General features: G+C 48.5%; 1 protein-coding gene across 1 annotated transcript in view; it reads left to right on the top strand.

Moving 5' to 3' along the window:
• Positions 1 to 23763, top strand: part of LOC311107274 (arf-GAP with Rho-GAP domain, ANK repeat and PH domain-containing protein 3-like) — a 58457-nt gene that overhangs the window by 24866 nt on the left and 9828 nt on the right. Inside the window, exons 2-21 of the mRNA XM_084149754.1 lie at positions 887 to 2037; positions 2161 to 2198; positions 2464 to 2546; positions 2845 to 2906; positions 3168 to 3404; positions 5331 to 5400; positions 5503 to 5623; positions 7175 to 7466; positions 7594 to 7793; positions 7996 to 8081; positions 8316 to 8498; positions 13662 to 13812; positions 15047 to 15151; positions 15605 to 15758; positions 15941 to 16043; positions 16294 to 16492; positions 16786 to 16849; positions 17095 to 17258; positions 17599 to 17811; positions 18067 to 18179. Of these exons, the coding sequence (XP_084005880.1) occupies positions 977 to 2037; positions 2161 to 2198; positions 2464 to 2546; positions 2845 to 2906; positions 3168 to 3404; positions 5331 to 5400; positions 5503 to 5623; positions 7175 to 7466; positions 7594 to 7793; positions 7996 to 8081; positions 8316 to 8498; positions 13662 to 13812; positions 15047 to 15151; positions 15605 to 15758; positions 15941 to 16043; positions 16294 to 16492; positions 16786 to 16849; positions 17095 to 17258; positions 17599 to 17811; positions 18067 to 18179 (3699 nt within the window). The 5' untranslated portion in view covers positions 887 to 976. The remainder of the gene's footprint in view (positions 1 to 886; positions 2038 to 2160; positions 2199 to 2463; positions 2547 to 2844; positions 2907 to 3167; positions 3405 to 5330; positions 5401 to 5502; positions 5624 to 7174; positions 7467 to 7593; positions 7794 to 7995; positions 8082 to 8315; positions 8499 to 13661; positions 13813 to 15046; positions 15152 to 15604; positions 15759 to 15940; positions 16044 to 16293; positions 16493 to 16785; positions 16850 to 17094; positions 17259 to 17598; positions 17812 to 18066; positions 18180 to 23763) is intronic.

The following is a 23763-nucleotide window of genomic DNA, read 5'->3' as shown; positions in this document are numbered from 1 at the left end:
CCCTGGACACAATCTCTCTCTCTGCTGCTGTTCCTCCATTACATTCATAACCTATTATTGCATTATTATGGAATTCATGTTGAATAAGAACAAACTTGAAATGGTGTCTTGTCGTCAACTAAACGGGACACACCTTCAATGAAATTCAGAATTCAATCAAATAATTGCAGTTTTTTTTTCACATTTTGTTACCTTTTATTTGATTTTTCTCATGCGTCTGTGTGCTGTCTAGTCATCTCTCTTCTCACTGGTCTGCTGGTGCCATACCCCCCTGCTTCCTTCCCTGCCTGAACAATCACGTGTCTTTTGTGTGTTCAATGACATCCGTCTTTGTTCCACATCTGTGATTTTTAAAGGTCTGGCTGGAAGATGGCTGGTGACCTGCTGTGGAAAGGTCATGGTGATGCCATTTCAGTCCAGTAGAAACAGCTCTGTTTCATGAAAGGTGTTTTTATGAGCCCCTCCCAGCCAGCCATTTAAGTGTGGGTTGGGTTGGGTTCTGTAAACCATGTGGTCACAATGACCAGGCCGACTAATGAGCTCAACATCGATCAAGATAGCCACCTACACTCATATACACACACTGCTGGAAGTTAACATGGTATCAATAGCAGTTCAGTTGAAATAATTAATTAGTGTTTTTGTAATGTTTACATGTTTAGGACATGTTTACAGTGGTACTTAGTGTTACTCTGTGAGCATTTCACTGTACCGTTTACACACACTGTATCCTGTGCACGTGATGAATAAACTTTGATTTGAATTATAGTAAGGCAATGTAGTGAATTTAGTTATTTTATCAGACCAATTGACCAGATGAAACACTAACTCAACATGAACCAATTATATTATTATCTCATTCTTAATATTTGTTTTTTCATTTCAGATGGAGAGGAGTCTCTTGTGTCTCCCTGTGTAGGTACGTGATGGCCGTTGTCTTGCCCACAGCAGCTGAAGGCCCCCTCCAAGCCCGTGTATGTACGTTGTTATGGCAACAATAGATGGAAACACGGACGTTGAGACCCTGTTGGCTGCGATCCACCTGGAGCGATACCTGAAGACCTTCCGCCAGTCAGGCTTCCTCTTGGCCAGGGACCTCAGCCACCTAGACAATGGAGCTCTTATCCAGCTGGGCATAACTGCCACCGGGCACAGGAAGAGAATGCTGAGGCTGGTCCAGCACATTCAGAGGGCCACCAATCAGAATCAGTCGATATCGAGACCCTTGGAGCCCTTATTGGACCGTTGTCAGTCTGAGTCTGACATTAATTCCACACCCATCCAATCAGGAGGGCCGAAGTCTGACCAAGGGGGCGGAACCGGGGCCATTCCGTTTGAAGCGTTCCGGAATAGTTCCGTTCCAAACATTCCATCCATGATGATGAACTCTGGGTCAGAGCGGCAGTACAATGGGAATGTTGTCATAAAACCGGTTCCAAAACCTAGAACGGTGTTCTACAGACACAAAACAGAACCCGTCCGGTCCCTCTCCTGTCCCACACCACCACCACCAACAGATCCCCAGGTTCTTACCCTAACCAGGAAACCATCGCAGGAATCTCTCTGCTTCACCATATTGGAAAGTTTGTCTTCAGGAGAATATAACAATGACACAGTGGCGGTGGGTCCTACCCCTACCCCTGCCCTGAGACACAGCCTAAGCCTGAGAGAGAGGAGGCTGAGTAACTCCTCAGACTCTGGAGGTCCCCTGCCCCCTGTTCCCCCGCGGCTGAACCGAGGTATCCCTCCAGCCATGTTTAGGGGTCCTACACCCACTCCGCCATCATCTGGTGGAAGGACTGAACAAAACCAGGACCAGTGTATGACAACCCCACCTCCGCCATCCTCATCCCCCTATGACAACACTGGATTCCCCTCTGTGACCACTTCCCCCCCCGGATCCCCGATGGAGATGGTCTCCAATGAGATCTACTGTGGCACTTTACCTGGTACTGGAGCTAGTAGTGGACGGATTCCCTGCAACATTCCTCAAACACCACCACGTCAAGAGATCCATACCACTCCTGACAGAAATAGGTAGGTCAACGTCTGACTTTAACATCATATACTGTACCTTTTATAAAGGAGAAATATAGGCCTAGACATCGAAAAGAGAGTATTGTTTTGTGTAACTAATGTTTTTGTTTTATGTGTGTGCAGCATTTTAAGTAACAACTCTTCTGAATCATCCCATGGAGGTAAGTCTACCAATCCGTTTCTGAAAGTAACCTTACAGATGGTTTAGTTAGACCTTACCTCTATGTATCCTTCAAGCCTATAAATGACCCTTGACCTGTTTAAATCAAGGTCATTAAAGTTTTGCATTGCTAAAACTTAACTTTTCGCTTACACTTTAGCATCCAGTTTAAATGCTTTATAACTGGTTATAAGCATGTATGAACCTTTTATAATATCTTATAACAAGGTTTATAATATGCTATGTCATTTCTTCGTCCACCACAGTCCCCATGGAGGACCCAGAGGAGGAGATCAGTCCATATTGTGAAACAGTCTTCCAGAGCAGACGACCACTGCACCACTCTGAGGTGAGAGTGGAAGGCTGAGGGTGTGTTCCAATTGACACCCTATTCCATATATAGTGCACTATTTTTGACCAGAGCCCATAGGCCTTCCAGGAAAAACATAAAATGGTGTCTGAAATGGCACTATGGGCCCTAGTCAAAAGTAGTGGCACTAAATAGAGAGTAGGGTGTCATTTGGGACAGAGCCTGAGTCTGTTATCAGGTTACAAGAACCCATCAGAGTTATATTGTGTTTAGTGTTTGTGGTCACTTTGGTTCTCCTGACATTGATGAACGTGTTCTCCATGTTGTGTTCTCAAAGGTGGAAAAGACCGAAAGTGAGGGAAAGACCAGAATGACAAGAAAGGAGGGAGAGGATCATGGGTAAATTATTGTGTCTAGAGGAGTGGATAATGAGACTGGCTTTCCAATTAAACATAACATCTTCTTACACAACTCTGACTACAGCCACAGAGAGAAAATAGTCTACTGTATTTAAAATATTATTTTCTCTCCATCTTTTCAATCCAATGTTGGAACCTTCTACCAGACGCCGTATTCTCACTCTAGAGAAACCTAAAGAGGCTGGAGTCAAGGTTATTACAAATGCATCAATCAGTTACAGAGGCTATCTTTGCACTGCAGGACACCTCAACTCGCCTGGGCCAAACGTCTGTCCCAGGCCCTCCACAGTGAGTCCCAGGGCTACAGCACCGTAGGAGAGGCAGCACCACCCCCTCGCTGCCTCTCCTTACCCCCCAACCTGTACCCCTCGGAGCCGGATGAGGACCAGACGATATCCCCCTACGCCAGCTACACCTCTCTCTCTGAGCCGACTGCTCCCATCATCTGTGGCTGGCTGGATAAGCTATCACCACAAGGGTATGCCGGGTCCTGGTCCTGCTCCGGGTCCTGGTCCTGCTCCGGGTCCTGGTCCTGCTCCGGGTCCTCCTTTCCTCCCTCTGTCTTCTCCTCCCTTCTGAGGAACTGTCTCTGTCCTCTCAAACTGGTGTGTCTCCAACGTCTTCCTTCTTCCTTTTCCCCACTGTGTTTCTCCAGTCTGTTTTGGTGTTTCTTGCTAAATGCTAAACAGTTGATATACAGTGCCTTCAGAAAGTATTCACACCCCTTCACTTTTTCCACATTTTGTTGTGTTACAGCCTGAATTTAAAATAGTTTAAATTGAGATTTTGTGTCACTGGCCTACACACAATACCTCATAATGTCAAAGTGGAATTATGTTTGCTGAAATTTTTACTAGTTGAAATGCTGAAATGTCTTGAGTATTCAACCCCTTTGTTATGGCAAGCCTAAATAAGTTCAGGAGTAAAAATGTGCTTAACAAGTCCCATAATAAGTTGCATGGACTTTAACATAATAGTGTTTAACATGATTTTTGAATAACTAACTCATCTCTGTACCCCACACTATCTGTAAGGTCCCTCAGTCGAGCAGTGAATTTGAAACACAGATTCAACCACAAAGACCAGGGAGGTTTTCCAATGCCTTGCAAAGAAGGGCACCTATTGGTAGATGGGTCAAAACAAAAAAGCAGACATTGAATATACCTTTGAGCATGGTGAAGTTATTAATTACACTTTGGATGGTGTATACAATACACCCAGTCACTACAAAGATACAGGCGTCCTTCAGTTGCCGGAGAGGAAGGAAACCGCTCAGGGATTTCACCATGAGGCCAATGGTGACATTAAAACAGTTACAGAGTTTAATGGCTGTGATAGGAGAAAACTGAGGATGGATCAACATCATTGTTGTTACTTCACAATACTAACCTAAATGGCAGAGTGAAAAGAAGGAAGTCTGTACAGAATAAAAATATTCCAAAACATGCATCATGTTTGAAATAAGGCACTAAAGTAAAAATGTGGCAAAGCAATGAACTTTATGTCCTGAATATAAAGCGTTATGTTTGGGGCAAATCCAACACATCACTGAGTACCACTCTTAATATTTTCCAGCATGGTGGTGGCTGCATCAGGTTATGGGTATGCTTGTCATCGACAAGGACTAGGGAGTTTTTTTTTTTTTTGGGGGGGGGGGGATAGAAATAAATGGAATGGAGCTAAGCACAGGCAAAATCCTAGGGGAAAACCTGGTTCAGTCTGCTGTCCACCAGACACTGGGAGACACTGGAGTTGCTTACCAAGACGACATTGAATGTTCCTGAGTGGCCTAGTTACAGTTTTGACTTAAATCGTCTTGAAAATCTATGTCAAAGACTTGAAAATGTCTGTCTAGCAAGGATCAACAACCAACTTGACAGAGCTTGACGAATTTTTTAAAAAAAGAATGTGAAAATATTGTACAATCCAGGTGTGCAAAGCTCTTAGAGACTTACCCAGAAAGACTCACAGCTGTAATCGCTGCCAAAGGTGCTTCTACAAAGTATTGACTCGGGTGTGAATACATATGTAAATTAGCTGTATTTCTAAAAACATTTTTTCACTTTTTCATTATGGAGTATTGTATGTAGATGGGTGAGAAAAAAACTATTCCATTTGAAATTCAGGCTGTAACAACAAAATGCGGAATAAGTTAAGGGGTATGAATACTTTCTGAAGGCACTGTCTCTGCCACGTGTCTGTCCTCTCAAACCGGTGTGTCTCGCACTTCTTCTTCCTTTTCCCCACTGTGTTTCTCCAGTCTGTTTTGGTGTTTCTTGTTAAATGCTAAACAGTTGATATCGGTCGAAACTGAGCTCTTCTTTGCTCTTGAAATTGTATAATTTTTTTCTCCATTTAAATCAGTGGTATGAGAATCTGATCATTTTTGTATTTGGCATTCTAGGAACTATGTATTCCAGAAACGCTATGTGAAGTTCGACGGCAAAAATCTGATGTACTTCGGCAGTGAAAAGGTAGGCCCTTTTTTTTCCTGAATGATGGACTGTATTACATATTGATTGAGAGAAAACCAGGATTGTTCATTACAATATCCCTCTTTACACATTCTCTCCAAGGACCCGTACCCCAAAGGAGTGATTCCTCTGGCTGCGATACAGATGGCCCGCATGGCCAAAGACAATAAATTTGAGATGGTGACAAGTCACAGGACCTTTGTCTTCCGGGCTGATAACGAAGGTAAACAAAGTATTTAAAACCAGAAAATAAGGTGCAGCGGGTCTAAGGCACTGCATCGCAGCGCTAGAGGCGTCACTACAGACCCGGGTTCGATCCCGGGCTCTATCACAACCGGGCCGCGACCGGGAGATCCACGAGGCGGCGCACAATTGGCCCAGCGTCGTCTGGGTTTAGGGGGAGGTTTTGGCCGGCCGGGATGTCCTTGTCCCATCGCGCTCTAGCGACTCCTTGTGGCGGGCCGGCCGCAGTGCACGCTGACTTCGGTCACCAGCTGTACGGTGTTTCCTCCGACACATTGGTGCGGCTTCCGGGTTAAGACATTGGTGCGGCTTCCGGGTTAAGACATTGGTGCGGCTTCCGGGTTAAGACATTGGTGCGGCTGGCTTCCGGGTTAAGACATTGGTGCGGCTGGCTTCCGGGTTAAGACATTGGTGCGGCTGGCTTCCGGGTTAAGACATTGGTGCGGCTGGCTTCCGGGTTAAGACATTGGTGCGGCTGGCTTCCGGGTTAAGACATTGGTGCGGCTGGCTTCCGGGTTAAGACATTGGTGCGGCTGGCTTCCGGGTTAAGACATTGGTGCGGCTGGCTTCCGGGTTAAGACATTGGTGCGGCTGGCTTCCGGGTTAAGACATTGGTGCGGCTGGCTTCCGGGTTAAGACATTGGTGCGGCTGGCTTCCGGGTTAAGACATTGGTGCGGCTGGCTTCCGGGTTAAGACATTGGTGCGGCTGGCTTCCGGGTTAAGACATTGGTGCGGCTTCCGGGTTAAGCAAGCAGTGTGTCAAGAAGCAGTGCGGCTTGGCGGGGTCGTGTTTCGGAGGATGCATGGCTCTCGACCTTCGCCTCTGCCGAGTCCGTACGGGAGTTGCAGCGACGGGACAAGACTGTAACTACCAATTGGGGAGAAAAAGGGGTAAAAAGTGCCATAAATAATTATAACAGCTATTAAAATCTCACACACAAGCAACTACAGACATTAGTTGGCCCATTTCTCCACACTTATCCCAAAGTGTGCACTTTGGGAGAAGTTTTAAAGCTTTGGATAGGTGTTGTTAAATCCAAATGTGGAAGTGCATACTTGAGGAGAAGGATGGAGGATCGGGACAAAGCTATAGTCCTCAGGGCAGAAACCAACCATGTGACAACCTCTATGTTGGACAAAGGTTGACCCAATAACCTTATTTTCACTCTGGAGACTCAAATGTCCCAATCTAACAAAATAGCCTCTGCGAGACAAGATGGTATCAGTTACTGTCATAAACTCATAGTAGAAACATCTTGTTTAGGACTTTTTTAGGCTACTGATTCCTCTGGTGTTTACCTATTAGGGAATGATTTGGTATCAAAAGATAGTTTATGGTACAATTGGTAACTGACTGGTACAAAAGGGTGCTTGGTTTGAATCCATACGACACAAACAATAAATTCACCTATTGTTATTGTGTAATTACCATTTTACCATGAAACTTTCATAGTAAATACCTGGTGTTTTCTGTACCATAAAATAGTGGTAATACCAACCATCGTCTTTCTACCTGCCCCCCTCTCTCAGTGCAGAGACATCAGTGGTGCAGCACCCTACAGGGGAGGGTGAAGGAACAGCTTGTGTTTGGGCGTCCTCGCTTCGGTCCCGGCAGCCACTGTCAGAAGAGTGGTCCTCTGGAGCTCAAAGGGACCAAGTCAAAAGTTTACGTCGCCATCAATACAGAGCAGGTTTGGTTGTACAAGAGCGAACAGTGTTTTCGAGATGGAATAGGAATCACGTTGATAGAGGCCAGAGGGGCTACGATCAGAGACGGCAAAGGAAAAAGCTTTGACCTCATCACCCCTTACAAAACATTCAGGTGCGTGTTTTACTGACATGGTAATAACACAAAAAATAAAGTCAGTTCATCATGAACTTTCCTGCACTGCTGTTTTCTGAATCCCTGAAAAAAAAAAAACTAGTTTTTGATTTGATTGTCCCTGTAGTTTCACGGCTGAGTCTGAGCGGGAGAAGAAGGACTGGATGGAGTCTGTACAGGAGTCCATAGCAGAGACCCTGTCCGACTACGAGGTGGCTGAGAAGATCTGGTCCAACAGGTTTAATAAGATCTGTGCTGACTGCAAAGCCGTCAACCCTGACTGGGCCTCCATAAACCTCTGTGTTGTCATCTGTAAGAACTGTGCAGGTGAGACAGTGTTTCCCCTGCTATTGTATAGGTGGGGCGGGCTCACCCCTCCCTTGCTCTGTTGCCCCCACCCCCCCCCCCCTTGCCTAAAAGAGTGTGGTTTCAGCGAAACAGCGCCTGAATATCCTGTTGCAAACACCAATACCAATGTCTAGTGCCAGGAGAGTGATTGTCGTGGTCCTTTGTCCCTTTTCCCCTGCAGGTCAACACAGAGGTCTGGGGACTATGGTGTCTAAAGTGCAGAGCCTGAAACTGGACACCAGCGTGTGGAGCAATGAGATCGTGCAGGTGAGAAGAAAGAGAAGTGTTCTTCAGGGAAGGGGGATGGAGAGAGTCAGGGGGAAATGCTCACGTTTATTTTATTCAAGTGGCAAAATATTTTCCAGGATACTGAAATGAGTTTGTTTTGTTGTGTATCAAGGACTTCTCACCACTTTTACCTCCAACAAATCCATTATTTGAGACTGTGAATATACTAAAGGCCCTCATGAGTTCTGATGATTCTGTGTTTGTGTTCGTCAGCTCTTCATAATGCTGGGGAACGACCGAGCCAATGAGTTCTGGGCGGCCAGGCTATCTCCAGCCGACGAGTTAGACCGTGACGCCACACCAGACCAGCGGAGGGAGTTTATCATCCACAAGTACCGTGAGGGGCGCTACCGACACCCCCACCCCAACTTCAACACACAGGAGGAGCTGCTTAAGGTACAGTAACACAAATTGTATAGATTTTCAAATGTAAAGCTGCTATAAGAGGATCCAAAGGACATGTGGGGTGTTGTATAGGCTATATTATCATAAACCCTTTATTATTATTATTATTATTATTATTATTATTATTAGTCTACGACTGGACAACATTTCTAGTTTGTTATGAAGGAAAAACTAAATGACTATCTGTCTTAACGGCCTTGGCTGGCTGCTGAGCCTCTCAGTAAAAACACATGGCTGGACACTACCCTTACGGAAAAAACACATTCATTTCATTTGATCACATGTGAAGTGTTCCAAAAACACATCTAGTCTAAATGCGTACCCTTACAGAAAAAAAACACATGATTTCACATTAAAATTCACTTTTGAAATCATGTGATTTTCCACATGTGAAATCATGTGTTTTTTCTGTTAAGGTTACACATTTAGGCTAGATGGTATTGGTGGTATTTCTAGTATCTGTAAGCTATGCTGGAGTTTAACTTAGGGCATAGCTGCCTGTAGCTAGCATGCATCCAGACATGTACCCCAACAATAAGGACATGGAATGTGCTTTGAAACTAAAACAATTAGAGAAAAGCCAAGTGACATTTACTCCTGATGTACTGACCTGTTGCAACCTCCTGTGACGACGTGTGAAAGAAGGAGTCCGGCGCAGGAGGTAAAATACAGAAGTCCAGAGTTTAATCCGTTTGCATAAATCAAACACCCCAAGCGTCAATCGAAACTGTACAAGGGAAAACATCCACCTTGGCAAATAACACAGTGAAATGTAGCTCAACCAAGCTACATGCTCTCACAACAAAACAATCACTCACAAAGACAAGGGGAACAGAGGGGAACACTTAGTATGTGTATAATTAGGGGAATGAGCACCAGGTGTGTGTGATTGACAAGACATGACAAGTGGAGTGATGAGAATGGGATCGGCAGTAGCTAGTACTCCGGTGACGACGAACGCCGAAGCCTGCCCGAACCAGGAGGGGGGGCAGCCTCGGCGGAAGTCGTGACAGTACCCCCCACCCCCTGATGCGCGGCTCCAGCATTGCGTTGACCCCGGCCTCGGGGACGGCCAGGAGGATAAACCAACGAGTCGGATGGCAACGGTGGAAATCCCTCAACAGGGAGGGATCGAGGATGTCCCGGTCAGGGTTGGCCTTCTGACGACGCACGGCGCGCTGGAGGCGAACGTGGGCAGTGTCCCAAGTCTCCTCCGCGCGCCGAAACTAGTCATCCACCGTGGGAGCCTCGGTCTGGCTCTGGTGCCACGGTACCAGGACAGGTTGGTACCCCAAAACACATTGAAGGGTGTTAGGTTAGTGGAGGAGTGGCGGAGAGAGTTCTGAGCATATTCTGCTCATGGCAGGAACACCGACCACTCCCCCGGCCGGTCCTGACAGTAGGTCCGCAGGAACCTACCCACATCTTGATTCACCCTTTCCACCTGCCCATTGCTCTCTGGGTGAAAACCAGAGGTCAGGCTGACCGAGACCCCCAGACGTTCCATGAACGCCTTCCAGACTCTAGACGTGAACTGCGGACCTCAGTCGGACACTATATCCTCTGGTACCCCGTAGTGCCAGAAGACGTGTGTAAACAGAGCCTCCGCAGTTTGTAGGGCCGTGGGGAGACTGGGCAGAGGAAGGAGGCGGCAGGACTTTGAAAGCGGTCCACAACGACCAGGATCGTGGTGTTACCTTGGGAGGGGGGAAGATCAGTGAGAAAATCAATACTCAGGTGAGACCATGGTCGTTGTGGAACTGGTAAAGGTTGTAGCTTGCCCGCTGGGAGGTGCCTAGGTGCCTTACTCTGGGCGCACACTGAGCACGAGGAAACATACACCCTCACGTCCTTAGCCAAGGTAGGCCACCAGTACTTCTCGGTCAGGCAGCGCATTGTACGACCGATACCTGGATGACCAGAGGAGGGTGACGTGTGTTCCCAGTAGATCAGACGATCACGGATAAGCGCAGGCACGTACTGCAGCCCAGCTGGACACTGCGGTGGAGATGGATCTGTGCATAATGCCTGTGCTATATCTGCGTCCATCGCCCATACTACCGGCGCCACAATGCATGAGGCCGGGAGTATGGGGGTGTTGTCTCTGGGCCTCTCCTCTGTGTCATACAGCCGAGACAGTGCGTCTGCCTTCACGTTCTTCGTACCCGGAATGTATGAGAGTGTGAAATCAAACCGGGTGAAGAAGAGGGCCCACCTGGCCTGGTGAGGATTCAGCCTCCTCGCTGCCCGAATGTACTCCAGGTTACGGTGGTCTGTCCAGACGAGGAAAGGGTGTTTTGCCCCTTCGAGACAATGTCTACACACCGTCAAGGCTCGGACAACAGCCAACAGCTCCCGATCACCAACGTCGTAGTTCTGCTCCGCCGGGCTGAGCTTCTTAGAAAAGAAGGCACAGGGGCGGAGCTTGGGTGGCGTGTCCGAGCGTTGGGATAAGACAGCTCCTATCCCAACCTCGGACACATCCACCTCCACTATGAACGGTAGTGATGAATCGGGGTGAGCCAGTACCGGGGCTGAGATGAACAGACCCCGCAATCTACTGAATGCCAAATCAGCCTCAGCAGACCAGCGGAGCCGGGACGGCCCACCCTTCAACAAGGAGGTAATGAGAGCTGCGACCTTGCCAAAACCCTGAATAAACCTTCAATAGTAGTTGGCAAAGCCAAGGAAGCGCTGCACCTCCTTTACCGTGGTTGGAGTCGGCCAATTACGCACGGCTGCAATGCGGTCTCCCTCCATCTCCACACCTGTGGTGGTAATGCGATATCCGAGGAAGGAGATTGACTGCTGGAAAAACGTACACGTCTCTGCCTTGGCATAAAGATCATTTTCCAGCAGTCGGACCAGTACTTTGCGAACCAGGGACACATGCTCGGCGCACGTAGCGGAATAAACCAGGATGTTATCGATGTAGACCACCACACCACGACCAAGCATGTCCCGAAACACCTCGTTCACAAAGGACTGGAAAACGGATGGAGCATTCATCAAACCGTAGGGCATCACCAGGTATTCATAATGCCCCGAGGTTGTGCTGAATGCTGTTTTCCACTCATCCCCTTCACGAATACGCACCAGGTTGTAGGCACTCCTGAGGTCTAATTTGGTGAAAAAAACTGGCCCCATGCATTGACTTAATCACTGAAAGAATGAGGGGAAGAGGATAACTAAATCGTACCGTCACATTATTCAGTGGTCGATAATCAATGCACGGGCGTAAACCACCATCTTTCTTCTTCACAAAGAAGAAACTCGAGGAGGCAGGGGAAGTGGAGGGACGTACATACCCCTGGCGCAGGGACTCGGTGATGTATATTTCCATAGCCTCCGTTTCAGCCTGCGACAGGGGATACACATGACTCCTGGGAGGTACAGCGTCTACCCGAAGGTTTATCGTGCAATCCCCCTCCCGATGAGGTGGTAATTTAGTCGCTTGCATCTTGGAAAACGTGAGCGCCAGATCATGGTATTCGGGGGGAATGCGCACGGTGGGGGTACCGTCTGGACTTTCCACCGTGGTCGCACCAACGGAAACACCTAGACACCTACACGGACACTCACGCGACCGCCCCGTAAGAACCCTCTGCGGCCATGAGAAATTGGGGTTGTGAAGGGCTAACCACGGGATACTCAAGACTACAGGGTAAGCAGGAGACTCAATAATCATAAAGGTGATCTGCTCAACATGTGTCTCCTGTGTAATCATGGTGACTGGTACAGTAACTTCCTTAACCAACCCGGACCCTAATGGTCGACTATCTAGTGCTCTGATGGGGAGTGGAATGGTTAGGGGAACCAATGAAATTGCCTTGACGGTGTGCAAATGCCCTGTCCATAAAATTCCCAGCTGCGCCTGAATCGACTAGCGCCTTACACTGGGAAACTACCAGGTGATCGGGAAAGGAGATAGATAAAGTACAGTGTGCCGCAAAGGGTTCTGAACAAGTTTGGGTGTTCGTTACCTGGGGTGATGCGTGGGTACCCTGCCTACTGCCTCCAGACCCAAAGGAACGTTGACTGCGACGTGAGGTGGATTGTCCCTTCGTGCCACCAGAGTGGCACTGTCGCTGTCCTCCTGCGCTCTCTCGACCGGCGGCTCCCCCCAGCTCCATCTGCTCGGGGTCAGAGTCGTCCGGAATGGGAACGGGCAGACCCCTAGCAGGACGTCCTCTGGCTGCTAGCAGATTGTCCAGCCGGATGGTCATGTCCACCAGTTGGGAGAACGATAGCATGGCATCCCGGCAGGCTAGCTCCCGTCGGACGTCCTCCCTTAGGTGGCACCGGAAATGGTCTATCAGGGCCCGCTCGTTCCACCCGGACCCCGCTGCCAGCATCCGGAACTCCAGCGCGTAGTCCTGAGCGGTCCTCGTCCCCTGCCTCAGATGAACCAGTCATTCGCCCGCCTCTCGACCCTCAGGCGGGTGATCAAAAACGGCCCGAAAGAGGTGAGCAAACTCCCCGAAGTTCTCCAACGCGGTACCTCCCTCGTTCCATACCGCGTTGGCCCACTCCAGGGCTCTCCCACAAAGGCAGGAAACGAGGACGGATACCTTCTCCCACTCCCGGGGCTCCGGCCCGACTTCCGCCGAGGCTGCCCCCTGAACCAGGAGGGAGGGGGGGCAGTCTCGGCGGAAGTCGTGACACCTCTATTATTTGACCCTGCTGGTCATCTATGAACGTTTGAACATCTTGGAGAAAAATCTGGCCTTAATGGCAATGTACTGTTATAATCTCCACCCGGCACAGCCAGAAGGGGACTGGCCACCCCTCAGAGCCTGGTTCCTCTCCAGGGGTCTTCCTAGGTTTCTGCCTTTCTAGGGAGTTTTTCCTAGCCACCATGCTTCTACATCTGCATTGCTTGCTGTTTGGGGTTTTAGGCTGGGTTTCTGTATATCACTTTGTGACATCTGCTGATGTAAAAAGGGCTTTATAAATAAAATGTGATTGATTGATTGATAGAATAGATAAAAGGGGGGCAGTTGAATGGAGAGGGGACTTTTTGGAATTTGGGCTGAATGTCTGTCCCTGTGGCTGTGGATTATTTTAATGGTGCGTACATGCCGAGTGTGTGTGTGTGTCCTCTCTGTGTGTGTGCGTCAGCCTAATGTGTCCCCCTCTCTCTCTGCCCTGCAGGTTCTGTGTACTGCTGTGACTAAGCAGAACCTGCTGAAGACGGTCACCCAGATCTTCACCGAGGCAGAGGCTGTCCGGGCCCGCCTCGCTGACTCTAATGAATACGACAAGCATCTGTCTCAGGAATACTCCCATTCAGAGGGCACCTCAGGTAAGGCAGGGGACAGGCTTTATTTGCCTGCTAGACCTTTTCTGCATTACGTGACTATTACATGACTATTACGTGACTATTACGTGACTATTACGTGACTATTACATGACTATTACATGACTGTTACGTGACTATTACACGACTATCATGCGACCATTACATGACTGTTACGTGACTATTACGTGACTATTACAGGACTATTACATGACTGTTACGTGACTATTACATGACTGTTACGTGACTATTACGTGACTATTACATGACTGTCACATGACTATTACATGACTATTACATGACTGTTACATGACTATTACACGACTATTACGTGACTATTACGTGACTGTTACGTGACTGTTACGTGACTATTACGTGACTGTTACGTGACTGTTACGTGACTGTTACGTGACTGTTACGTGACTGTTACGTGACTGTTACGTGACTGTTACGTGACTGTTACGTGACTATTACGTGACTGTTACATGACTATTACGTGACTATTACGTGACTATTACATGACTATTACGTGACCATGCAGTATAAAGTAGTGTGCTCAGAAGCCCTATGGATATGGATTTCAAGTAATTACAGCAGGGTTCATGGTTTGATAGAGAACCCAAAAAACCTTTTGGATGGTTATCATCAAAGCATGTGTCTGTCCTGTCTGTGAAATCTATACATACATTTATATTTCTGTGTTTTTGATTGAATTTCATTTAAGAGTTCTGTGAAATTATAAAACGTAGAGCTATTTCACCGAGGGTGCTTTTTGCTCTGTGATGGGAGTGTCTTAGTGTTTACCGAGCTACCCCTTTTCGGGAGGTTTTTAGTGTTTTGTGCTGTTTTGTGTATCCTGGAACCATTTGCTAGCCCGAGCCAGAGCCTTTGTGATGAAACAGTTTGGTCTTCCTCTGTATGTTGACCTCTAGTGTTGTTGGATTAACAGATGAACCGAGTTCACGCCATCTCTGTTGAAACAGTACAACTAGAACACTGGAGGGAAAACGTATTGAAAAACAGAAACATTTATAAACATCCGCATTTCAATTCATAAGCGTTCATCACATTTCTAATAATTTATAAAGTACGTATCGTCTTGTAAATGCATTTATAATGGCTTATTCATTAAAGTTACTATAAAGTTTGACTTAATGTTTTGCTCTGTTTGCCTAGACCCCCAACGTGATGGCTAGACTCAAAACATCTCAATGTCTTCCTAATGTTGTTTCTGATGTAGACCCTGGTGTGTATGATGAGATTATGCAGGCTGTGCTGCACTCCGGCTACCTCTACAAGTCGGCCTCAATGAAAAAAGGGACGTTATCCAGGAAAACCCGAGAAGGTAGGCTATTGTGTGTGTGTGTGTGTGTTGGCGGGTGCTAACAGCGCACCACTTGGCACGGGTTGAATAGAGGAATGCTGCCTCCTCAGTAACATCAGCATAAAGGCCCTGAAGAGAACAAAGCACTTTTATAGGACCAAATACTGACTGGGCCAATACTGCTCTGTTAGGAAATACACTACCCACTGTTTATGGCTGGAGTCTCTCTACGGTAAAACAGAGCGCTGTGATTTAGAAGTTACTCATAGTTACTTGTAGTTTCTTTCCCTTTTAAAAACACAGCCCATCATAAAAATTCCTAATGTTATTTTATTTAGAAAGGAAACTCGATTAACCGGCTTCTTCACATTTGTTCGCGCAAATAGCCGACGGATGAACGAGATTCCGAAGTATGGCAACGCGAGACTATTTAGAAAGTAACAGCCCGGATTTTTGTTCTTATTTGCCCCCCAGATTTCCAGAAGTACTGGTGCACGGTGGAAAGGTCTCTTCTGTTCTATGAGTCTGACCGATGTCCTGATCCTAGCATGAAGATCAACGTCAAAGACATCCTCTGTCTGGGGGTCAGCAGGCCGGACTCCTGCAACAACAACGGCTTCATTGACAGGTTAGAGGACCAATCATGGCATAGTAGCTGATGAAGGTTGTCAATCAATACTGTCTACTTCAAACACGTGGAAAATATACATTTAGCATGAAATGGTTATATCACTGCCACTCAATGTACAGGTATCTACCAACTAGCGTTGATCTAGTGCCCTTCTCTTATGTTCCTGTGTCTCGTTGTAGGTTTCTCTATACGTTTGAACTGTACTTGTCCTCGGAGAAGCTCTATCAGTTTGGATTGGAAACTCCTGAGGCACTGCAATGTTGGTCCAAGGCCATCGGCAAGGTATGATATTATCTTCTATCCCAGAAGAGTGCAAGGCCTGTACACTGATAATGCCAATTCTCAGCTTTAATGATTATAGTAAGAGCTCTTTCAGCTCTGAACGTTGTAATGTCCTATGCGTACTTAAGGGGAGGGGTTACAGTGAAGTGTTCCCTCCGTTCTGACTAACACCTTCTATGTACTAGCCTGGTACGTGTCTGTTCAGTGTTCCCTCCTGTACTTTAACCACTTCCTGTGTTCCCTTCCTCAGGCCGCCACACCTTTAAGCTGCCACTGCCTGCTAGCGAGGGCGTTTGAGCGGGTGGGAGTGCTGCGCTACAAGGCCATGCGAGACCCTTCTCAGTGGAAAGAGGGATATTTTGTCCTTCAGAAGTCTAACCTCTTCATCTGCCCTGGGAACGATGGAGCAGCTGAGGACATTATCAACCTTAAACGTCTGCAAGAGCTCAGTGAGTCTCCTGTCCTGACCAAAGCTTTACTGGGCACTGTGTGATAATGTAGTTGCTCAAATACCGTTTGGTAACTCTTCACTGAAACATTGACCATGTTACGCCCTAACTATGGATTGTACTAAAGCTGCCAACAAAGGGGGTACTATAGTAATTGAAAATCCGTCCGACTATAAAGAAAAAGTCTACTGCCAGCTTGGGCCTTAACTACCCCAAGCACCGTTTCTACAGAGCAACTGTCTGCTGATGAATGATTTGGTCCATCTTCCATTTCTTCTGTGCTTGTCTCCTAGGTATAGTAACTGAGAACCAAAACCATGAGAAGAAGGAAATTCTGGTTTTGGTTGAAAAGGGAAGGTTGGTTTTCAGTCTCTTTTTCTTTTCTCATCCAGTACATACTGTATATAATTACACAGTATGTCAACATATCATGGCTAGTTTGGCGCCTAAAGTATACCCAGCTAGGGGTGGAATTGGTGGGGAATGCGTGGGGATGAAAATAATTATACCATGTAAAATAGTTTGTTGGAGCTGGATTCAGAGTGATTTTCTCTGAACCTTCACCTCTTGAGTATCGACATGTCTTCCCCCCCCCCCCCCAGGACGCTGCACCTCCAGGGGATGGGTCGGTTAGACTTCTCCCTGTGGTACGCAGACATCCAGAGAGCTGCTGGAGGGAAGGGCAACACCCTGAGAGAACAGCAGCTCAGCAGGAATGACATCCCCATCATTGTAGACAGCTGCATCGCCTTCATCACTCAATATGGTGAGGGGGGAGTCTGGATATTCCATTCCATTCCATTATAGCAAAGGATAGAGGATTCTGCGTTAGCAACGACAAAATGGCACATTTTCCAGTGATCTTGTGGATCCATGATAGGATCCATAGCATTTGATGCATTTTCAGTGGAGGTAATCCTCTATATTCAAGTATACAATACCAATATCTATAAAGGGGTTCGTAAATAGTTAATCAATTCATTATAACGCTGCAGTGGCCTGTGCACAGTAGGGTTTATTTTCCCAGTTTACTTTACGCCAGCCAGAGACAGGAAATACTAGCTGATGACTGATGTACAGGATCTGATCTGTGATCTGCTCGTCAGGTCTGGGTCATGAGGGGATCTACAGGAAGAACGGAGCCACGTCCAGGATCAAGCTACTGATGGAGGAGTTCAGGAACGATGCTCGGAACGTCAAGCTCCGGATCGGGGATAACTTCATAGAGGACGTGACTGACGTGTTGAAGAGGTTCTTCAGGGAGATAGACGACCCCATCTTCATGGCTGACCTGCATCCACTATGGAAGGAGGCTGTCAGTAAGTACAGGTGTCTCTTGCAACAAAAGAGATTTAATCTCAATGAGACTAACCTGTATTAATAAAGGTTATTATCACAGACAGCACAAATATGAAGCTACTATTTTGTGTCTCTGACTTAATCACTTGACCTAGTCCTCTTGGTCCCCTCAGAATTATAGGGCTTCCACCAAGCTGTTTCACTGGTACTCGTCAGGATGTACCACAACGTATCCTTTTGAAATCTAACTGGTTCCTGTTTGTCCCTTTTTATAGGAACAGCCAAGGATAAGAGCCAGCGTCTGGACAGATACAAGGAGATCATCCGTAGTTTACCCAGAGTCAACAGGACGACTCTGGCTGCTCTCATCAGCCACCTCTATAGGTCAGTATAGCCTCAGGGTTAACAGGACTCTCATCAGCCCTCTACAGGTCAGTATAGCCCCAGGGTTAACAGGACTCTCATCAGCCCTCTACAGGTCAGTATAGCCTCAGGGTTAACAGGACTCTCATCAGCCCTCTACAGGTCAGTATAGCCCCAGGGTTAACAGGACTCTCATCAGCCCTCTACAGGTCAGTATAGCCTCAGGGTTAACAGGACTCTCATCAGCCCTCTACAGGTCAGTATAGCCCCAGGGTTAACAGGACTCTCATCAGCCCTCTACAGGTCAGTATAGCCTCAGGGTTAACAGGACTCTCATCAGCCCTCTACAGGTCAGTATAGCCTCAGGGTTAACAGGACTCTCATCAGCCCCCTCTACAGGTCAGTATAGCCTCAGGGTTAACAGGACTCTCATCAGCCCCCTCTACAGGTCAGTATAGCCCCAGGGTTAACAGGACTCTCATCAGCCCTCTACAGGTCAGTATAGCCTCAGGGTTAACAGGACTCTCATCAGCCCTCTACAGGTCAGTATAGCCTCAGGGTTAACAGGACTCTCATCAGCCCTCTACAGGTCAGTATAGCCCCAGGGTTAACAGGACTCTCATCAGCCCTCTACAGGTCAGTATAGCCTCAGGGTTAACAGGACTCTCATCAGCCCTCTACAGGTCAGTATAGCCCCAGGGTTAACAGGACTCTCATCAGCCCTCTACAGGTCAGTATAGCCTCAGGGTTAACAGGACTCTCATCAGCCACATCTACAGGTCAGTATAGCCTCAGGGTTAACAGGACTCTCATCAGCCCTCTACAGGTCAGTATAGCCTCAGGGTTAACAGGACTCTCATCAGCCACATCTACAGGTCAGTATAGCCTCAGGGTTAACAGGACTCTCATCAGCCCTCTACAGGTCAGTATAGCCTCAGGGTTAACAGGACTCTCATCAGCCCTCTACAGGTCAGTATAGCCTCAGGGTTAACAGGACTCTCATCAGCCCTCTACAGGTCAGTATAGCCTCAGGGTTAACAGGACTCTCATCAGCCCCCTCTACAGGTCAGTATAGCCTCAGGGTTAACAGGACTCTCATCAGCCCCCTCTACAGGTCAGTATAGCCTCAGGGTTAACAGGACTCTCATCAGCCCTCTACAGGTCAGTATAGCCTCAGGGTTAACAGGACTCTCATCAGCCCTCTACAGGTCAGTATAGCCTCAGGGTTAACAGGACTCTCATCAGCCCCCTCTACAGGTCAGTATAGCCCCAGGGTTAACAGGACTCTCATCAGCCCTCTACAGGTCAGTATAGCCTCAGGGTTAACAGGACTCTCATCAGCCCCCTCTACAGGTCAGTATAGCCTCAGGGTTAACAGGACTCTCATCAGCCCTCTACAGGTCAGTATAGCCTCAGGGTTAACAGGACTCTCATCAGCCCTCTACAGGTCAGTATAGCCTCAGGGTTAACAGGACTCTCATCAGCCCTCTACAGGTCAGTATAGCCTCAGGGTTAACAGGACTCTCATCAGCCCTCTACAGGTCAGTATAGCCTCAGGGTTAACAGGACTCTCATCAGCCCTCTACAGGTCAGTATAGCCCCAGGGTTAACAGGACTCTCATCAGCCCTCTACAGGTCAGTATAGCCTCAGGGTTAACAGGACTCTCATCAGCCACATCTACAGGTCAGTATAGCCCCAGGGTTAACAGGACTCTCATCAGCCCTCTACAGGTCAGTATAGCCTCAGGGTTAACAGGACTCTCATCACCTCTACAGGTCAGTATAGCCCCAGGGTTAACAGGACTCTCATCAGCCCTCTACAGGTCAGTATAGCCTCAGGGTTAACAGGACTCTCATCAGCCACATCTACAGGTCAGTATAGCCCCAGGGTTAACAGGACTCTCATCAGCCCTCTACAGGTCAGTATAGCCTCAGGGTTAACAGGACTCTCATCAGCCCCCTCTACAGGTCAGTATAGCCTCAGGGTTAACAGGACTCTCATCAGCCCTCTACAGGTCAGTATAGCCTCAGGGTTAACAGGACTCTCATCAGCCCTCTACAGGTCAGTATAGCCTCAGGGTTAACAGGACTCTCATCAGCCCTCTACAGGTCAGTATAGCCTCAGGGTTAACAGGACTCTCATCAGCCCTCTACAGGTCAGTATAGCCTCAGGGTTAACAGGACTCTCATCAGCCCTCTACAGGTCAGTATAGCCCCAGGGTTAACAGGACTCTCATCAGCCCTCTACAGGTCAGTATAGCCTCAGGGTTAACAGGACTCTCATCAGCCACATCTACAGGTCAGTATAGCCCCAGGGTTAACAGGACTCTCATCAGCCCTCTACAGGTCAGTATAGCCTCAGGGTTAACAGGACTCTCATCAGCCCTCTACAGGTCAGTATAGCCTCAGGGTTAACAGGACTCCCATCAGCCCTCTACAGGTCAGTATAGCCCCAGGGTTAACAGGACTCTCATCAGCCCTCTACAGGTCAGTATAGCCTCAGGGTTAACAGGACTCTCATCAGCCCTCTACAGGTCAGTATAGCCCCAGGGTTAACAGGACTCTCATCAGCCCCCTCTACAGGTCAGTATAGCCTCAGGGTTAACAGGACTCTCATCAGCCCTCTACAGGTCAGTATAGCCCCAGGGTTAACAGGACTCTCATCAGCCCTCTACAGGTCAGTATAGCCCCAGGGTTAACAGGACTCTCATCAGCCCTCTACAGGGTAGTATAGCCCCAGGGTTAACAGGACTCTCATCAGCCCTCTACAGGTCAGTATAGCCTCAGGGTTAACATGACTCTCATCAGCCACATCTACAGGTCAGTATAGCCCCAGGGTTAACAGGACTCTCATCAGCCCTCTACAGGTCAGTATAGCCTCAGGGTAAACAGGACTCTCATCAGCCCTCTACAGGTCAGTATAGCCCCAGGGTTAACAGGACTCTCATCAGCCCTCTACAGGTCAGTATAGCCCCAGGGTTAACAGGACTCTCATCAGCCCCCTCTACAGGTCAGTATAGCCTCAGGGTTAACAGGACTCTCATCAGCCCTCTACAGGTCAGTATAGCCCCAGGGTTAACAGGACTCTCATCAGCCCTCTACAGGTCAGTATAGCCCCAGGGTTAACAGGACTCTCATCAGCCCTCTACAGGTCAGTATAGCCTCAGGGTTAACAGGACTCTCATCAGCCCTCTACAGGTCAGTATAGCCCCAGGGTTAACAGGACTCTCATCAGCCCTCTACAGGTCAGTATAGCCCCAGGGTTAACAGGACTCTCATCAGCCCCCTCTACAGGTCAGTATAGCCTCAGGGTTAACAGGACTCTCATCAGCCCTCTACAGGTCAGTATAGCCCCAGGGTTAACAGGACTCTCATCAGCCCTCTACAGGTCAGTATAGCCTCAGGGTTAACAGGACTCTCATCAGCCCTCTACAGGTCAGTATAGCCTCAGGGTTAACAGGACTCTCATCAGCCCTCTACAGGTCAGTATAGCCTCAGGGTTAACAGGACTCTCATCAGCCCTCTACAGGTCAGTATAGCCCCAGGGTTAACAGGACTCTCATCAGCCCTCTACAGGTCAGTATAGCCTCAGGGTTAACAGGACTCTCATCAGCCCTCTACAGGTCAGTATAGCCTCAGGGTTAACAGGACTCTCATCAGCCCCCTCTACAGGTCAGTATAGCCCCAGGGTTAACAGACTCTCATCAGCCCTCTACAGGTCAGTATAGCCCCAGGGTTAACAGGACTCTCATCAGCCCTCTACAGGTCAGTATAGCCTCAGGGTTAACAGGACTCTCATCAGCCCTCTACAGGTCAGTATAGCCTCAGGGTTAACAGGACTCTCATCAGCCCTCTACAGGTCAGTATAGCCCCAGGGTTAACAGGACTCTCATCAGCCCTCTACAGTCAGTATAGCCCCAGGGTTAACAGGACTCTCATCAGCCCTCTACAGGTCAGTATAGCCCCAGGTTAACAGGGACTCATCAGCCACCTCTACAGGTCAGTATAGCCTCAGGGTTAACAGGACTCTCATCAGCCCTCTACAGGTCAGTATAGCCCCAGGGTTAACAGGACTCTCATCAGCCCCCTCTACAGGTCAGTATAGCCCCAGGGTTAACAGGACTCCTCATCAGCCCTCTACATTTTTACATTTACATTTTAGTCATTTAGCAGACGCTCTTATCCAGAGCGACTTACAGGAGCAATTAGGGTTAAGTGCCTTGCTCAAGGGCACATTAACGTCATTTAGCAGACGCTCTTAGCCAGAGCGACTCACAAATTGGTGCGTTCACCCTATAGCCAGTGGGATAACCACTTACAATTGGGGGGGTAGAAGGATTCCTTTATCCTATCCCAGGTATTCCTTAAAGAGGTGGGGTTTCAAATGTCTCCGGAAGGTGGTGAGTGACTCCGCTGTCCTGGCGTCGTGAGGGAGCTTGTTCCACCATTGGGGTGCCAGAGCAGCGAACAGTTTTGACTGGGCTGAGCGGGAACTATGCTTCCGCAGAGGAAGGGGAGCCAGCAGGCCAGAGGTGGATGAGCGCAATGCCCTCGTTTGGGTGTAGGGACTGATCAGAGCCTGAAGGTACAGAGGTGCGTTCCCCTCACTGCTCCATAGGCAAGCACATGGTCTTGTAGCGGATGCGAGCTTCAACTGGAAGCCAGTGGAGTGTGCGGAGGAGGGGGGTGACGTGAGAGAACTTGGGAAGGTTGAACACCAGACGGCTGCGGCATTCTGGATGAGTTGTAGGGGTTTAATGGCACAGGCAGGGAGGCCAGCCAACAGCGAGTTGCAGTAGTCCAGACGGGAGATGACAAATGCCTGGATTAGGACCTGTGCCGCTTCCTGTGTAAGGCAGGGTCGTACTCTCCGAATGTTGTAGAGCATGAACCTGCAGGAGCGGGTCACCGCCTTGATGTTGGCGGAGAACGACAGGGTGTTGTCCAGGGTCACGCCTAGGCTCTTCGCACTCTGGGAGGAGGACACAGCGGAGTTGTCAACCGTGATGGCGAGATCATGGAACGGGCAGTCCTTCCCCGGGAGGAAGAGCAGCTCCGTCTTGCCAGGGTTCAGCTTGAGGTGGTGATCCGTCATCCATACTGATATGTCTGCCAGACATGCAGAGATGCGATTCGCCACCTGGTTATCAGAAGGGGAAAGGAGAAGATTAGTTGTGTATCGTCAGCGTAGCAATGATAGGAAGACCATGTGAGGATATGACAGAGCCAAGTGACTTGGTGTATAGGGAGAAAAGGAGAGGGCCTAGAACTGAGCCTTGGGGGACACCAGTGGTGAGAGCACGTGGTGCGGAGACAGCTTCTCGCCACGCCACTTGGTAGGAGCGACCGGTCAGGTAGGACGCAATCCAGGAGTGAGCCGCGCCGGAGATGCCCAGCTCGGAGAGGGTGGAGAGGAGGATCTGATGGTTCACAGTATCAAAGGCAGCAGACAGGTCTAGAAGGACAAGAAGGTCAGTATAGCCCCAGGGTTAACAGGACTCTCATCAGCCACATCAGCCAGGGTTCAGAAGTTCTCTCTCTCTCTCTCTCTCCTCTCTCTCTCTCTCTCTCTCTCTCTCTCTCTCTCTCTCTCTCTTCTCTCTCTCTCT

This window comes from Coregonus lavaretus, assembly GCF_964263955.1.
Source record: "Coregonus lavaretus genome assembly, chromosome: 32".
Taxonomy (NCBI): domain Eukaryota; kingdom Metazoa; phylum Chordata; class Actinopteri; order Salmoniformes; family Salmonidae; genus Coregonus; species Coregonus lavaretus.
The sequence above is the reverse complement of the archived record's forward strand: the minus strand, read 5'-3'. Positions and strand labels throughout refer to the sequence as shown.